This window comes from Kogia breviceps, chromosome 9 (assembly GCF_026419965.1).
Source record: "Kogia breviceps isolate mKogBre1 chromosome 9, mKogBre1 haplotype 1, whole genome shotgun sequence".
Lineage (NCBI taxonomy): Eukaryota > Metazoa > Chordata > Mammalia > Artiodactyla > Physeteridae > Kogia > Kogia breviceps.
Genome location: NC_081318.1, coordinates 69,688,685 through 69,707,794, shown reverse-complemented (window position 1 = coordinate 69,707,794; position 19,110 = coordinate 69,688,685). Strand labels below are relative to the sequence as shown.

The following is a 19,110-nucleotide window of genomic DNA, read 5'->3' as shown; positions in this document are numbered from 1 at the left end:
ATTTACGATAGCCAGGACATGGAAGCAACCTAAGTGTCCATCAACAGATGAATGGATAAAGAAGATGTGGCACATATATACAATGGAATATTACTCAGCCATAAAAAGAAATGAAACTGAGTTATTTGTAATGAGGTGGATAGACCTAGAGTCTGTCATACAAAGTGAAGTAAGTCAGAAGGAGAAAAACAAATACCATATGCTAACACATATATATGGAATCTAAGGAAAAAAATGTCATGAAGAGATTAGTGGTAGGATGGGAATAAAACACAGACCTACTAGAGCATGGACTTGAGGATATGGGGAGGGGGAAGGGTAAGCTGTGACGATGTGAGAGAATGGCAGGGACATATACACACTACCAAATGTAAATTAGATAGCTAGTGGGAAGCTGCCGCATAGCACAGGGAGTTCACCTCTGTGCTTTGTGACCACCTAGAGGGGTGGGATAGGGAGGGTGGGAGGGAAGGTGACGCAAGAGGGAAGAGATATGGGAACATATGTATATGTATAACTGATTCACTTTGTTGTAAAGGAGAAACTAACACACTATTGTAAAACAGTTATACTCAAATAAAGATGTTTAAAAAAAAAAAAAAAGAATAAATGTCATCAAAGAGCTAGGAACATTTATAAGAAGATTAAAGAGAAAGGCCTGTGTCTGCTGCACTTTTTCTCAGCCCAACTACACTGTCACTAGCACCCTGCATAAGAAAAGCTCCTACTGGCAAATCAACCTTTGTCGTTACATTTAAGTGTCCCAAATTCTGTCTTTGTTATTGCTTTCACCATGCTCTTCAAAACCTGAGCCTGGGCTTCCCTGGTGGCGCAATGGTTGAGAGTCCACCTGCCGATGCAGGGGACGCGGGTTCGTGCCCCGATCCGGGAGGGTCCCACGTGCCGCGGAGCGGCTGGGCCCGTGGGCCACGGCCGCTGAGCCTGCGCGTCCGGAGCCTGTGCTCCGCAACGGGAGAGGCCACAGCAGTGAGAGGCCCGCATACCGCAAAAAAAAAAAAAAAAAAAAAAAAACCTGAGCCTGACTCTATAGCTTTTGAATGTGTTTTATTTTTTTTATTTAGTAAAAATTAAATATATAAGCAAAACTAGAAGAACTACAGAAGTTAAAAATAATCCATATCAGAATTTATTATAATGGTTTGGTAATTAAAATCAAGTAACTAAACAAACCAACAATGTGGGCTTGATGAGATATGGAACTCTCGATCAGTAGGGAAAGAGCAGTCTAATTAATAGCTCTTCCATAACTACCATCCCATTTAAAAAAATAATAGTAGTAATCTCTACCTCATGCCATAGATTTAAAGCCTAAATATAAAAAGCAAAATTTTAACTTTTGGGGAAAAAAATACAGAAAGATATTTTGCCTTTGTGGTTAAAGAAACACTCTTAAACAAGACCCCCCCAAAACACATATAATACAAATATGGCATTTATTACATACAAGAAGTATTCAAAATGTTTTACATTTATTAACTAATTCAGTCTTCTCAACAACCCTAAGAGGTAGGTAGTACTATTGCCTCCATTTTCCAGATGGGGGAAGTTGTGCACAGAGATGTTAAGAAATTAACTCAAGGTTACACAGCAAGGAAGGGATAGAACTGGCATATGAATCCATGTTCTAACCCACCAAACTATACTTCACATTAAAATTTTAAATTCTATATGATAAAATAAAGAAAAATGTCAGATATGCCTAGGACTAGAAGATATTTCCAGCACAGACGTATATATTAAAGAACACTTACAAATCAATTTAAAAGGACAAAAAGCATACTGAAAACTCGTCAAAGGTAATGAAAGGCAGTTCACTGAAGAAGAATCCAAAAGGCCAATAAACGAATGAAAGATGTTAAATCTCATTATGTATTAGGAAAGCAAAAATTAGAACAATGAGGTACTCACTAGTGAACCTCAGAGTGGATCTCACATTCACTAGATTGGCAAACATTAAGCCTGATGACATGAGGATGCAGAGAACCTAGAATTCACATTCCAGTAGAAGTGTTAACTGTTGCAGGCACTTTACAGAACGATTTGGCAGCACCTCAAAAAGTTACAGATACGTGTCTCTTACTAACCCAGCAATTCTGCTGCTAGGTTAATATCCAAGAAAAATGCCCATGTCCCCAGCCAGACATACATGTATCAGGATTTTACTGCAGGCTTGGTTGTAACAGTAAAAAATGTAAAACAACCTCAAACACCATGACTAGAGAATTCACAAACTCTGGTGTGATAACACAGTAGCATACAAGTGTTAATCTATTTCTATTAAATCTATAAATTCCAAACATAAAAATGAAACAAATTGTATAAATATTGATAAAACAGACCATTTACCTAAGTTTTCAAACACAAAAACAACACTTTAGGACTTCCCTGGTGGCGCAGTCGTTAAGAATCCGCCTGCCAATGAAGGGGACATGGGTTCGAGCCCTGGTCCGGGAAGATCTCACATGTCACAGAGCAACTAAGCCCACGAGCCACAACTACTGAGCCCACACGCTGCAACTACTGAAGCCCACGCGCCTAGAGCCCATGCTCTGCAACAAGAGAAGCCACCGCAATGAGAAGCCCGCACACAGCAAGGAAGAGTAGCCCCCGCTCCTGGCAACCAGAGTAAGCCCACACGCAGCAACGAAGACCCAACGCAGCCAAAAATAAATTAATTATTTTAAAAACAAAAAACACTATGTATTCTGTGGTTGATTACCAGATCAAATTGTCATATATAAACATGCACAGAATGACGTATGTTGATTTTAGGATAGTGAGTACAATACTTTTGCTGGGGATTGGGAAAGGAAATGGAGAGGGGCCCATTAGCTGTACTATAACTCTGAACCTCTTAAAAAGAGACATAGCAAAACACTGGCATTTGTGAAATCAGGCTGTTGGGATCACATGAGCACACCATATTACTTTCTGTACATATAAAGCATTTCCAAGTTACAAGTAGCCTGAAAATGTGACAACCCTTTTCTTACTGGAACACCAATACTAAATTCTTCTGCTTTGCTTTCCTCTGTAAATCTGTCCAACTTGCCTCATCCAGCCTTTTTTCCCACAATTCCCCAAACATGGCTACTCGCATCAAGATATTCTCATTTGTCTCTCAAATATTTCACATTAATTCCCAACTGTGCATCTCCAGGTACTGTCCACATTCTCCCCTACAATTTGCACCCACTTAAGAAAAAGGAAGGCTTTCAAATGAAGGCGGTAGAGACCTGAAGACAGTAGGCAGTAATTCACGGACTCTCCACTTGTTTATAACAGAAAGTGAAGCTCTAGGTCTGTCACACTTGGGTAGACTCACGTGTGCATCTTGACACCACCCTATCACCTCTTCTGGTACCCAACTCCTAAATACACATTCTCATTTGTAACGTGGAAGAGAACATGATTTAACTGTCCAATCAAAAACAAATGTTGCATTTATTACCACAACAGAGAAACGGTCCAAACATAAACTTACTTAAGTGACTCAATTTTCTGATAAACCCCCAAAATATGTCTGGTTTTCTTCGTTTTTCTTTAAACATTTATTTATTTATGGCTGCATTGGGTCTTCGTTGCTGTGCGCGGGCTTTCTCTAGTTGCGGCCAGCGGGGGCTACTCTTCCTTGCGGTGCGCGGGCTGCTCACTGCAGTGGCTTCTCTTGTTGTGGAGCACGGGCTCTAGGCGCGTGGGCTTCAGTACTTGTGGCATGTGGGCTCACTAGTTGTGGTTCCCAGGCTCTAGAGTGCAGGCTCAGTAGTTGTGGCACACGGGCTTAGTTGCTCCGTGGCATGTGGGATCTTCCCAGACCAGGGCTCAAACCCGTGTCCCCTGCATTGGCAGGCGGATTCTTAACCACTGCGCCACCAGGGAAGCTCTGTTTGGTTTTTTTAATAAAGCAAAACTGAAAACAACATAAATGTTTTTGGGTGTGACTGCTGTCTCTAACACACGGTAACAAAAATCCCCAAGTACTCATAATTAACTTTTTAAATTAGAAACAACACCTAAAGTTTTATGATATGCTTCTAATTAGCTCTGATTATCAGGTTTCTTTAACTTTTACTAAGAAGGAGCCTTTTAAAGATAATAATGAAGCAATTTATTTCTGAATAGTGGTAATTGTATGTTATGGTTGGTTTGTAATTTTGAAGAGAATGGGATTATGTGAAGTCTTCCAAATGAGTGATATAAAAATTATGGATTCCAATAAAATTCTAACTGTATAATTAAAAAGTCTGCTTGCAACTAGAACCTGGTAGACAAAGGAACTGCATGAATTTTTTGTTTAATAATAACAACAGTTTCCTTATGAGACCAATGGTAATAGAAAGTAAATTTAGACCTATGACAAATAGTTTCCTTCCTTTGGGAGACAGAAGGCTGATGAAAACAAATTATGGATCTGTTAACTTGTTGATAGCAATGTTTTTTATGAACAGGAAGCGTCAACCTTTCCTGTTTTCTCTTTAAAACAAAGAAAAGTGAATCATACAAAAAAGAGCTTTTACAAGAGAGAGTACAAAAGCTAAAATGAAAAGCCACGCCAGGCAAGATTATAAAAGTGTCTACAACTGGTATTGCTTCCCCAAGCAAATCCTTAAAAAAGGAGGTGGTGGCAAAACTACTAGGGAGCACGTGGATAGATTCTTTTTTTAAAAAATTTTATTTATTTTTATTTTTGGCTGCATCAGGTCTTAGTTGCGCAGGATCTTTCATTGTGGCACCCTGGCTTCTCTCTAGTTGAGGCTTGTGGGCTCAGTAGTTGTGGTGCGTGGGCTTAGCTGCCCCGCGGCATGAGGGATCTTAGTTCCCCGACCAGGGATCGAACCCTCATCCCCTGCATTGGAAGGTGAATTCTTGACCACTGGACTGCCAGGGAAGTCACATAGATTCTGATGAAGGAGGGCACTAGCAGCACGAAGCTATCTGGCCAGTGACCTTAACCGAGTCCCTTCAATTTATAGGTGATAAATCAGAGTAGCAAAATGACATGCCCAATGAGAGGCAGAACTGTGGCAACCTTTCTGTTTGGTGCGTTTTTTTCTTCCTGTAGGACCATATCATAGTGCCTAGCAACATAGTTAAGTAATTTTTAACATCGAGATATAATAGTAAAGACAATATTATAATGCATAAGAAACTGTAGTTCTTGCTTCATAGCCAGATTGATATAGGTTTGATTAGCGTCTCCTTGACTTACTCCCTATGAGATCTGGTTGCACAGTCAGGTATAAACGAACAATAAGGTCCTCACTCATACAACTTTGCTATTAGTTAACTACCAAATCCTTGCTTACTCATTTTGTGCTTATTTTTCTTTTACCCGACCTAGAAAATTTGTCATATATGCCAACATTCATATACAAGCACACAGTGCATTGCCTGGAGTAGGGGAGCAAGAAATCCTAGTCGGGGTGCACAGTCTTTATCTTTGAGATCACTCTAGCAAATAAAAGTATTTAAAACTAATAAACATGTATTTATGCACTTTTTGGATCAATAACACACAATGCCACTCCAGAAGAAAGAAAAAAAATGTTGTGCATAATGTTCTTTACAATCTAGCTTAAGTAGGTGTTGAAGCATTAAACCACTACAGTAGGCCTTTCAAATGATGGAGTTGTTAGAACATTCTAGAATTAGGAATAGAAGATTCAAATTCCTACTCAGAGGATAGATGATCTCTGTAGGGGACATATGGTGTTTTTACAGCTCAGCACATACATTTCTTTTTTTTTTTTTTTTTTTTTGTGCTACGCGGGCCTCTCACTGTTGTGGCCTCTCCCATTGCGGAGCGCAGGCTCCGGACGCACAGGCTCAGCAGCCATGGCTCACGGGCCCAGCCGCTCTGCAGCATGTGGGATCTTCCCGGACCGGGGCACGAACCCGTGTCCCCTGCATCGGCAGGCGGATTCTCAACCACTGCGCCACCAGGGAAGCCCCCATACATTTCTTATAAAACCCATAATCGTAAGTGTCTCACTGGCCCCCTCCAACCACTGCCAGCAGCAATCATGGTTGCTCACCCTCCTACCCACAGTGACTGGTTCATGGGTTGGGTCCATAAACCAACAGGGTTAATTAGTATGTCCCACATGATCATACAGGAATATTGAAAGAGAAAAACGGGTTCCTCTGGTATAGCAAGCCATAAGGACAATTAAAATTGATTCTGGGGCTTCCCTGGTGGCATGGTGGTTGAGAGTCCGCCTGCCGATGAAGGGAACACGGGTTCGTGCCCTGGTCCGGGAGGATCCCACGTGCTGCAGGGCAGCTGGGCCCATGAGCCATGGCTGCTAAGCCTGCGAGTCCAGAGCCTGTGCTCTGCAACGGGAGAGGTCACAGCTGCGAGAGGCCCGCGTACCGTAAAAAAAAAAAAAAAATTGATTCTGCCAGTGGCCATCTTGCACATGGAAAGCTCTGGCCTCAAAAAGAATCTACGCAGAGGCCAGCTGGGCTGAGAAGTGGACAGAAGGAGCAAGAGAGTCCCGACCTTTCCGGAGCCCCTTGATCCAGCCATACTTGATGATCCAACTATTGAATCTCCCAATTATCTCCTAAGAGTTTGTACTATCTCGCCAACACATTCTTTTAAGTTCATTTATAACTTATAAGGAATTCTGGTTAATGCAAGCTTCATTTTGCAAGTGTTTATCTTAACATTTTTAATACCTGCAAACTTGCAGTGACCCTATCTACCTTCCCCACTGTGACCACCTTCCCCACCTAGACTAACTCTAAATCCTTCACCTTGTCAATGGGCTTTTACAAAATATGAGCACTCCCTTTTAGCCTAAAAGACCTCCCTGAAACTTTTTACTCTAAGGACCAAACGAGAAGAGACTCAATGAGCCAGAGAAAAGTCCTAGGCCATCTCCCTCCTGCAAACACTCTCCCCAGGCTTACCAAATTGAACTCCAGCCTCAATTTTACTGCTGAGCAGGTCAGTGGTTGCCGGCAAACTGGGAGCAAAGGTTATGTGGCAGGAGAGAGGGATTACAAAGGAGGATAAGGAAACTTTGGGGGTTGATATGTTCCAGGTCGTGAATGCAATGATGGGTTCACAGGTGTATATATGTGTCACAACTTTATCAAATTTATACTTTAAATATGTGCAGCTTATTGTATGTCATTAATACCTCAATAGAACTATTCTAACACACACACACACACACACACACACACACACACACACACACACACAGAGCTTTATGAGGAAAAGCATTTTACAGCATTATCCAGGAAGGAACAAATCCTAATGCCTAGAGTTGCAGATGTAACTGGGTGACAAAGAAGAAAGTCACATACCAAGGATGGTAGGGCACGATAATTGGGACCTTGATAACATGCTTGCATTGTACACCTTCTCTAGATTACCTACTTCTAGACATCTTGCTACACGAAAATAATAGCACTTACTATTTGAAGCAGCAGTAGCTGGGTTTCTCTTACCTGCTGCTGGACTCTGTTCCTAATACGGTAGTCTTTGATGGTCTTTAATTCAAAGCCACAGATCAGGTCATTCCCATGCCAGCTATCTTTTGTTTCTAATCTCAGAATAAAGTCCAAATACCAGGGTGACAAATCCAAGAATGTGAAGGGCCTGTCTTACCTCTCGAGGTAACTCATTAGCCACTATTCCCCACCTCCAGTCATACTCTGAATTCTTCTAATGAGCCCTCTACACTTTGAGTGACATTCAGTCAAAGCACATGTTGACCTGATATTCCCAGCATGTGGCTAAGTACCTGGTACAGAAGAGGTACTCAAAATACACTGCTGACTGAAAGAGCTCATGATCTTGCTCATTATGCTTTAGGAATAGGAAAATGCTTATACCCTAACCTAATCAATATTTGGGGCGGGGCTTCCCTTGTGGCGCAGTGGTTGAGAGTCGGCCTGCCGATGCAGGGCACACGGGTTCCTGCCCCGGTCTGGGAAGATCCCACATGCTGCGGAGCAGCTGGGCCCGTGAGCCATGGCCGCTGAGCCTGCGCGTCTGGAGCCTGTGCTCCGCAACGGGAGAGGCCACAACAGTGAGAGGCCCGCGTACTGCAAAAAACAAACAAACAAACAAAATTTGGGGTGAAGAAATCCAGCCTAATGTGTTCCAGATTATTCTTTCTCTATATAACCTATAAAGGAGAGTTTCATTCTTTCACCAAATATCCACCACACTGCAGAAACAACATGCAAAGAGAGACTTGAATCATTTCTAGAGAAGCTACATTTTTTGAGCATCCAAATTCTACTAGGGTAAGTGAATTGCTTTGAGGACGAAAGAGGAACGTAGAGCCTTTGAAAAAACTAGATGCGATTCTGCAGCTAAATCATTCAAAAATGTTCTGTCAGCACTAAAGCAAGAGAGAAGATGTGATGATAGTGGAGGGTAAGAAACTGAAAACAGTAATAAGATTTAAAAGGACTATACCACCAAAATGTAACGCAGCATCCACCGATACATTAAAACCTAAGGCCCCAGACCTCTCCACGCTTCAACAGTCATAAGAGTAATTACACTTGACACTGAACTCTCCCTCTAAACTTCTGCCTAATGTGAAAAATTGAAGAACAATTCAGTGATTATCAAGCATGTGTTTCTATGAACCAAACATCTGGATGGAAATTTGAAAATTCTGTAAATAATCTGGATATTGCTAAATATCCAGACATTTAGTGTTGAAGCCAAGACCGCAGTTCTTCGTCTCATTTTCGTTCCTCAAATGATACAAGGAAGGCTGATGTGCTGTTGTCACATATTTTTCTTCTCTACGTACTCCTTGGTGCCAAGCAGATTGCTTTATACTTACAAGGCACAGAATACATAATATATAATATCTGCTGGGAAGAAATTATATAAAGAGAATCAAAAGTAAGGCATCCTAAAAAAAAAAAAAAAAAAAAGTAAGGCATCCTGACTTGCATTTTCCAAGGATAACTAGTTTGAGGTAGCACTCACAGCTGCCAACAAAGTTTCAACCCCACCCTACATTTTCCTTCTTCAGAGCAGTTTTGGGAGACAAGAAGTGGAATTATGGGCAAAACAGCCCTGCACTGCCTCCTTCATTCAATCAACTAAATGTCAACCATATGGCGAGGCTGTGCTTGGCATTCAGGAAAGCCGGAGTGATTGGGACATGGTCCTTACTGTTGAGGGACATATAGTCTATCATATGACAGAATAAAAGGGTAATTGCTTTTTTCAGTGACTTCTTCACTGATCAACTTAAGAATCATGTCTTAGTCCTCATCTTACTTAGCAGCATTTGACACAGATGTTCAACTCTGCCTCCTTAAAATGACGTGCATTTGGCTTCTAAGACACCCGCCTCTACCAGGTTTTCCTCCTACCTGACATGCCATTCCTTCTCAGGCTCCTTGGCTGGCTCCTCCTTGCCTCCGAAAACTGTTATTATAAGAGTGTCCTCGGTTCAGCTCACAGATCACTGCCCTTCTCTACCTATCCTCACTAACTGGTTGATTTCATCTAGTAGCAATTCTAAATACCACTCTCTACACTGATGGTTCCCTGAATTTCAACCTCCAGCTAGTCCTCTCCCCTGAATTCCACTGTTATTACACTACCTGCCACCTGACATCTCCACTTGGGTATATGAATGGCATCGTATCTAATACTGAACCTCTTATTTCCCTTCCAAAGCCTGTTCCACCCACAGTCTCCCCATTCCTGTTAATAGCAGATTCAGCAAGCCAGTTGTTTAGGCCATAAATCACAAGTAATCTGTGACTGGTCTCTCTTACACCCCATTCTCATCCATCAGGAAATTATGTTGGCACCACCTTCAAAATACACCCAAAACCTGACCATTTCTCTTACTTCCATTGCTATAATATTGGTCCAAACCTCCATCATCTTTGCTTAAATTACTGCAGTAGCCTTACAGGTGATCTCACTGTTTCTACTTTTGCCATCTATAATCTATTCTCAATTCAAGAGCCAGACAAACTTTTAAATGAAAATCAGGCCCAAAGCCACCAATGGCTCCCCATTTTCCTTGTTGTAAAAGTTCAGTTCCTTCAACCTGGGTCCCAGAAACTCTCTGACTCATTTCCAACCACTCCACCCACCGCTTGCTCACTCTGGCCCAGCCAGAGGAGTCCTCTCTGTCCCTTGCATAAATCAGAAATACTCCTTTAGGATCTTCTCAAAGGCTGTTCCCTCCACTGACTTTTCCCAGATGTCTGTCCTTCATCTCCTTCAAGTTTTTGTTCCACTGCTGTCTTACCGAGAAGGCTAATCCTGACCACCACACATAAAAATATGCCCTTATCCTCCCCTACCCCCTCTCACTGCCCCACTGTGCTTCAGCCTTCTTACTCCATTTTTCTCCATAGCATTTTACCTTCTAACATGATGTATAACTTATTTGCTTATTTGCTTGTCATCTACCTTCCCCCCCAAACATAAGATCCATGATGGCAAGACCTTTTGGTTTGTTTTGCTCACTGCTGCTGTTGCCTAATTAATATTATTGGAAAGAATAAAAGAAAATTTATTTGGGTACGTCTTTTTTTTTTTTGGTGGTGGTATGCGGACCTCTCACTGTTGTGGCCTCTCCCGTTGCGGAGCACAGGCTCCGGACGCGCAGGCTCAGCGGCCTTGGATCATGGGCCCAGCCGCTCCGCGGCATGTGGGATCTTCCCAGACAGGGGTACGAACCTGTGTCCACTGCATCGGCAGGCGGATTCTCAACCACTGCGCCACCAGGGAAGCCCTTGGCTTCGTCTTAACAATACATTTATGTTCGACTAATAATAATAAATTAGACTAATAATATAAAGAACCCTAGCCAACTATGATTCTAGTACAATTTTATGGAAAGCTAATTTGTGCACGGGAAAGGTTACAGGAAAACCTCAGATGCATAGGACAGCTTGGCCAACAATGGGAGAGAAAAGAGAAAAGAGTATTTCAAGAAACATATTAGATTCTCCAGTAGACAGATAAAAGCAATTCCTATTTATTATTTTTAACTCAACGCTAAATCTCATGTCTTAAAATATTTGGCTGTCTTCTAGATTTAATTTTGATCAAATTATCCTGTTTATGCAAGCTTTCATTAGGTATGTTTTACCTCTGGTGAAAAGGGAGCAGCCAATTCTGCAAATTCCATTCAAGAAGTATTTAGAGAGTATAAGCCCTGTGCTAAAAAAAAAAAAAAAAAAAATGCTACAAACCAAAGGATGCAACAAAGAGAAAGCTATGATCTCTGCCAATAAAAGGTGGATAGTCTAGCTGGGGAAAACCAAACACAAAGCAATCTATAGTATGGAACATTGGTATGGTTAATGGCAAAGACAGAGTAAAATAAAATCTTACAACACTGACTCTCAGCCCTCACTGTAATGTAGAATTAGCTAGGAAGATTTTTAAAAGGGTTTTTTTAACCAGAAAATCACATGCCTCTCCCTCTCTCTGAATCGTGATTGAATTAGTCTGGTGTGGCACTCAAGTAGTAAGATTGATTCCCAAGTGAAAATGTAAGGAAAGAATTCTTTCTGACTTAAGAAATGGGAGGCTTTATTTGAGTAGTTTTACAAAGACAGAGCAAGGTATTATAGGTCAAGAGCAGAGGATCAGCAAAGACAGGCAACAAAGGGCACAATGCCTGGGGAACCCTCTGTGGCTGAAATATATGAAGAGATGCATACGGGAAGAGCAGATGGTTAAAGATCTTGAATGGCATGCTAAGGAATTTGGGTTAATTCCCTGAGAGTTTTCATTCACTATTACAAGTGCATTATTCATTTTACAGTGATAAGATAATATGGAGGAACAATTCAGGTGAAATGTGATAAGGAAGACGAACTAAACCTAGCCTGTCTTCACCAGTAATTCATATGTGTTTGAGGTGATGATGGCCCACTTTTTTTTTTTTTTTTTTTTTTTTTGCGGGACGCGGGCTTCTCACTGTTGTGGCCTCTCCCGTTGCGGAGCACAGGCTCCGGACGCGCAGGCTCAGCGGCCATGGCTCACGGGCCCAGCAGCTCCGCGGCATATGGGATCATCCCGGACCGGGGCACGAACCCGTGTCCCCTGCATCGGCAGGCGGACTCTCAACCACTGCGCCACCAGGGAAGCCCTGATGGCCCACTTTTAAATTACCTAAGACTGTATGCAAATTAAACCAGTGAGATGTTCAAATCTCACTTTTCAAATGTAGGCTGAAATAGAATTATTCCCCTAATAAATTTTCATTCTTTGTAAAAGCCTCTTAATTATGTTGTTAAACTCTGTGAAAGAAAATAACCTCATTTCAAGTAAGAAATGACATAAATAGCACATTTCGGTAACTGTTTTAAAATCAAAAGTTGGGAAATTTCACAAACATATTTGGCACAAAGGCCGACTATAAACACCAGCTCAACAGCATCATGTGAAAATTCCAGGTTCTGTAAACAGTGAATCATTTTTAAATTCAAAATCCAAGTAAATATGCAACAACCACTTAAATATTTTAAATTCATTCAGTAGTTGGAACAAGGGCCGAGAAATAACATAAGCGTAACCACACATTAAAATATTAAATAAGAATAATTTGAAAAATAATGAACAGAATTTTGAAAAATGTCAAATACAATAATTTGAAGGCAATTACAAAAGTAGATTTTTTTTCTTTGGCTGAAGTATTAGTGTTTTTCCTTTATTTTGGAGTAGAAACTGAACAAAATTATACTTTTCCAGCCCTCTAATGACCAGACTAGGACTTTAAAAAATGTACAGGAAAATCATTCCAAATTTATACTCACCATACCTCAGTCATTTTTTTCTTACAACTGAAAGATTAATATTACTGTTTTGAGGGTATGAACTCTTGCCCCCGTAGGGCCTGCTTGAGTTACCACCAGCCTGTAAGTGTTAGAAATCCCAGTAGCTTGAAAACCTTTCCATTGTAACATACAGGTTTATAATTAAGAAATTTAAAATAATTCAACTTTTTCCACGAAGCTGTAACAACTTGCTCTTTTTTCTATAGCACATCCAAAGCATTTATCCACATTCTCTCCTTTTATCCTAAAAACTCCACAAGGGAAGAATGAAAAATATCATCACCAGTTTATAAATGAAAAAACTGAAACTCAGATAGAGACGTTTGCCCAAGGTTAAATTCCAAGCAAGTTGTAAAGTTGGTATTCAAATTTAGGTTTTCTTCTGAAACCCCGGCTGTTTTTCTCTCCATAGACTGTGTGTGTGTGTGTGTGTGTGTGTGTGTGTATATATATATATATATATATATATATATATATATATATATATATATATATATTTTTTTTTTTTAATCTTCTATGTTTTACCTATTTTAAGACAAGCTCAATTTCAGAGATACCTAAAACGCAAATAAACATATGCCTTAGAATGAATGTAAATTGGTATAATTTTTGACTGCATGGAGATTTTTTCCCCAAAGCAACCCAAGATATAGAAAAAATATTGCAAAAAATCAACAGAAACAAAGTTAGATTTTAGAAGAATAAATATAGAATAAGAAACAATGCTGAAATGACCCTTATTTAAAGAACATGAGTTATTTTCTGTTCCTTACGTTCTTAATTAAAACTATTCATACACACACACACACACACACACACACACACACATATAAACAGCAGTCGATTCCTAGAAGTCTTTTTTTCTCTGCTTAAGAAGCGCAAGGAGACATTCAAAATGTTACATATTTTAATATAGCACTTATTTCATACCTCCTAAAATTCCCCACAAATCACTAGGAGTAATTATTTAAAGTTATTTTTCACTTTTTGTCAAAATACTTTCAATCAAAATTATTTTAAAATAAACGATTAAAAATAAAATAGACTGTTTTCCCAAAGCAGTTTTCACTTGTGTTTATATCCTGAACAGTATCAAAAAGACCAAGCTATTTCCACACTTCCCCAATTCAATCACACCTTCTTCTCCAACCCACAAAGACCTACCCTAGTCCTAAATTTTGTGGCACCTAAAGTCAGTCCTCCCCTTATACAGCATTAATTTTTCCACTCCATAAATCCCAACTAGATCCTGTCTTCACAGAGGAGGTACCTGCCTTTGTATGTGTTTATTATTTCCCACAGTTCTCAGCAGAATGCACACAGTAATCAAATGTTTATTGACTGAAGAAAGCTCTTGAGATCATATGTAGAGAAGAGAGTGAATGCAAAAGAGGCTTCATAAGGCATGTTGATTTCAAAGCCCAGTTTGGTTCACTGCTGTATTCCCAGACTGAGAACAGTGCCTTGCACACAGTAGATACTCAATAAATATTTGTTGAGTGAAGAAACATTCAGTTTCTATAAATGTAGGAAGTTCTAGAGCAAGTCACTCTCTTTTGTATAACACCATGAAAGTGCATGAAGAAACCGTAGCTTCTCCCTTTACTCCCGTATCTATAAACTGTTGATATTCATTCACTACACTAACTTAAAGTTGTTCATTACTAAGGATTCTATTAATTAAAACAACCAAACCATAAACAACAACAAAAATCAGCCACGCCTTTAGCTAGTGATCAAAAATCCGTGACAAGCTTGGGGGATGTTCCATCCAACCTATTTTAATGACATGCTTTCTGATCACGAATTCTGCCCTAATCTCAAGGTCATAAGCAGGCCACCTGAGCATGTGGACAGTTAGGCTGCCCTAAGTTCCTCAAGAAAATGCTTCAAGGCAAGAGTGATGATTCTTTACACCTTTACAGCCTTTACACCTGCCAGGCCCATATGCAATCCTGGCTTTACTAACACTTTTAGAAGAAATAATCTCAGATCCAACCCCACAATTTTGAGCTTATTTCAGAGGCAGTGACCCAGGTGGGATTGGAACCTATAAAGGGTCCTCCTATTCATGCCTTAAAATGAAATGTCTCCCAAGTCTTCAGCCTTAACCCTGCCCCCAACCAATTGACATTTCCCGTCTTAAAATGTTGAGGTGAAACCAGGGAAGATACAGAATCTAAATAATAGCAATGGCACATTTTCAGCATCTATTTAAGACCTGGTTCAACGTTTACCTTTCATTCATTTCCAGTTTAAACTGCTGAACTCATCTAAACTAGTTCACAATGTATAAGCAGTAGACACTAATTCATTGTAAGAGATATCCTTTTTCTAAAAAGCCTTAGGGCTTCCCTGGTGGTGCAGTGGTTAAGAATCCGCCTGCCAATGCAAGGGACACGTGTTCGAGCCCTGGTCCCAAGCAACTAAGCCCGTGTGCCACAACTACTGAAGCCCGCACGCATAGAGCCCGTGCTCCGCAACAAGAGAAGCCACCGCAATGAGAAGCACGCGCACCGCACAGAGTAGCCCCCGCTCGCCGCAACTAGAGAAAGCCCACGTGCAGCAACGAAGACCCAACGCAGCCAAAAATAAATAAATAAATAAATTTTTTAAAATAAATAAAAAGGTTTAGATTTTAAAGGGCCAACCATCTTTATAGTCCTGTGAATTTCCAATTAATTTTTACTACAGTGTTATTAAAATCAATAGAATACACTCTGAAGGTCAATAATTTAGAACAGATATGAAAGTCTTATATAATATGCTCCTTCAGAGTTACCTTTCTCTTTGCTTTCCTAATACACAAGAGATACAAGTAGAAATGACATATCTCAAAAGCAAAAGAACCAGATTTAAAACTAACTTGCCTTTAGAAAAACTATATATATACGGCATATTAATCTATATAGACCTCCTCAGTGACATAAGTACACAACGCAGACATTCTACTGTGTGTAGGCAGATACTATAAGGTTAAACGTCTGGCAAACAGGTAACTAAATCATGAGGGGGGGGGCAGAAGTCAGAACATAAAATGGGGAATATGAAGTTCTAAACAGGCCATTCATGCTAATAAAAGAAAATACCTGGAGAATTGGTCAGCTTTTACTTAATAAATAATCAATATGATAGGCATGTTCAAGAGAGACAAAAGTGGATTCTCATCTGAAACTTGACATTGGATCTCTGATTACAAGGACCTGAATCACCAGGTGGTCTAGAATTTTTCCCAAATCTAGGATTAGTGACATGTTGATTAGATTCCTATTAACTAGTCAGAAAGACATACTTTTTACAGGTTTATGTCTTGCTTTCAAAGCTTTGCAACCATGTTCACATACAGTGGAACAGTAATGCTAAAAGGACCCAGCCTCTCCCTCCTGCTGGGGACCACAGGCAGACTCCGCACTCCAAGGATGTAACCTAAGCTTGCACAGATGGCCTAGCTCTTTGCTAATGCACAGGAGCTGGGTTTGTTTTCAGGGTGGGTGCTGCAAAACAAACCCAGGTGTATTTATAGAAGGGAGCAAGACTATGATGGAGGGAAGATGACAGATGATGAAGTTTCTTCTGCATGGTAAAGAAGCCTGTGGAAAGATCTGGACCCCACATTCTGGGGTCCACTTCTTGACTCGCCAACTATCAACTATGTAAAGTTATTAAAGCCCTTTTTGGTCTATTATCTTACGTATAAAATTTAGACAATGCCCCTTGCCTCGGATGATTGTCAGAAAAAGGAAAGTGTATGTAAAATCTGGGACGTGGCAGGCAATCGGTAAATGGCAATCTACTCTCCCATCCTCCGGTTCACCCCGAATTGCCCCTCAAAAATTACAAACATACACTGCAGGGTTAAAACTAAAAAGCCCAAGCTGGTTGGCAGAGAAAGAAACAACCTGGGTGGAAGCTCGCTTATTTACTGGAGAATTTAGCTTAAAATGGATTTAGGATATTGATAAGAGGGGAGATACATGGAAAAAGCATCAGGTATAAGCAACCCCCCCCCCCAACTCCCGCTCCCCGCAAAAAGACATTCCTTTATTTAGTAAGCACGAAACAAACTTCGGAAGATGCGGATATCCTGTGAACCTACTCGGTGGCCTCAATTAAAATCACAGGCGCACGTAGAGCTAAACACGACGCACACCATCCATATGCCGCCTTGTCACTTTCAGATCACGCTATTTTTGCAAAACTGTCCTCAAACCTGAGGCGGCTCCCGCCTCCAAATCCGCCCCAGATGGGTTTGGGAGCCAAGAGCGAGTTGCAGAAGGTATAAGGATGGGAAAGTGGAGAGGTCTGGTCAAATGACTAAAAAACAAGGCGCTGGGTGAGGGGGCAGGGTAAAGCAATGGGGAAGAGACGCGGCCAGTGAGCCAGAAAGACTGCGGCTTCACAATGAAAGGAAGAGACTGCGACAGTCGCCGGCTCCTGGTCCCCGGCGCGGACGGATGGCAAGGCCGGGTGGGGGAGGCCAGAGCGTGGGAAGACAGAAAGGGGGTACGGGATAAAGTGAGAGAGTCATTGGCCAGACAGGGAAGCACCCGAGCAGGTGCAAAGCCCCCAGGTGGGGAGGAACGGGCTCGGCATACTCACGGTGTAGAGTAGGTTGAGCGCGCACAGGCAGTTCTTGGAACACGCGAAGCCCCCGCAAACCATCTTGGAGCCTGCGGTTCCCGGCAACTGCAGGTAAATTCGGCTCCGGCGGAGCCTCCAGGCAGCCTCTTTGTCCTTGCCTTCGGGGCCTGGCCGAGGCGACGCAGAGGCGGGGACGCGGTGGGGAGCCCGGGGTTTGGGCAGGGGCTGCAGTGCGCGGCACACCCGCGGCGGCTTCTACCCACTCTGGAACCTGCGGCCGCAGCAACTGAAGACAGAGCCGGAGCCCGAGCCCCGCCCAGCTCCCCCGCCTCTCCCCGCGTGCTGATTGGTCGCGGGCGGGGAACAAAGGTAGAAATATGCAAATAAATGAGCTCAGCTAGCTGGGATCCGGGAAGGGAGGGGAGGGGAGGGGAAGGGAGGGGAAGGGAGGAGCGGCCCCTAGGAGAGGGGGAAGGGGCGGAGGCCTTGAGGGAGAGTGCCTGAGGCCAGAGTGTGTGGCAGCGACCTCGCCGCGGGTTCCTGGGGAGCAGGTGAGGAGAAGAGGGCGGGACTCCACAGAGATCCACGCTGGCAGGGAGAAAGATGACTGCACCTCTCGGTTCTTGGCCCCAGCGGGTGACGTGGCACCATTTTGAATGAGATTTTAAAATTAAGCACCTGGCCTTGTTTGAATGAAGGAAAAAAGGAAGGAATGAAGCAATAAATGAATAAACGTGAACGATTTAAAAGAGAGAATGAAGTGGGGGAAAATGAAAGGAAGGAAATAAAGTGAAAGAATAAACGGAGAGATGAAATCTCTGCTTTTCTCAGAAAAAAGGTAAGGTATATGGCCCGTAATTGTGACTCGTCAGGTCAGATGTATCCTACAGGGATTTGCAAAAATGCTGATAAACTTTATCATGCATGAAAAAGAAAATCAAGAGGTTTTTTTGTCTTCCAATCTTGCATTTCAGTAAGCGGAGGGTTTTTTTCCCCACAAACAACTGTGAAAAATTTTTAATGACATAGTCGCCACCTCTGTCAATTCATTATCACTTTGAGCGTCTATTATAGAAATGCTTCATGTATCCTCAGATTCCTTACCTATAAATTGGGATATTAACAGTATGTCAAGCGCTCTTTGCAGAGTGCCCGGCACAGTGTAAGGACTCAGCTAGTCCTTAATATATGTCAGCTAATATTAATATATCTAACAGTTTTTGAAAACCTGCTGTGTTCCAAACACTAAGCTAAGCCAGTAAAGGTTTGGTTATTTCATGGTGCCTTCTACCAAAAAAGGTTCTTAGAGAGAAATATTCAGGTACTTATATAAAACCTAAGGGTTCATGCTGAGTAAGTTATGTGATAGCAAATGATACTGTATATGTTAAATAAAATATTGCAGCTGATAAAAATAATTTGTCTGCTTGGAATTGTCTGCTTCCTCTTCTAATCTCTCTTTATCTTCCCAGACCCGACTTCACCAAGAAAGCCACATATTAATTCTTTAACCTTGGTATTCCACATTAACCTTTTGTATACACCCAAATGAGTTCCTTTTTTTCATTTTAATCTGGAAAATGACCCTCAAACACAAATAAAACTTTGTGGCTCAGCTTTCCATTTGAGAAGTCAGAGGCTTATTAAAGAAGAAGAATTAGGGGGGAAATCTATTCTTCCTCTTCTCATTCCCGGATGTCACCATCG

At 41.5% G+C, this 19,110-nt stretch overlaps 1 protein-coding gene across 1 annotated transcript in view; it reads right to left on the bottom strand.

The window, feature by feature from the left end:
• The window catches only part of TSPAN13 (tetraspanin 13), a 43,621-nt gene extending 25,665 nt beyond the window's left edge, over positions 1 to 17,956 (bottom strand). The window contains exon 1 of the mRNA XM_059074983.2: positions 17,422 to 17,956. Within this exon, the coding sequence (XP_058930966.1) occupies positions 17,422 to 17,484 (63 nt within the window). The 5' untranslated portion in view covers positions 17,485 to 17,956. The remainder of the gene's footprint in view (positions 1 to 17,421) is intronic.
• Between the last annotated feature and the right edge of the window lie 1,154 nt (positions 17,957 to 19,110).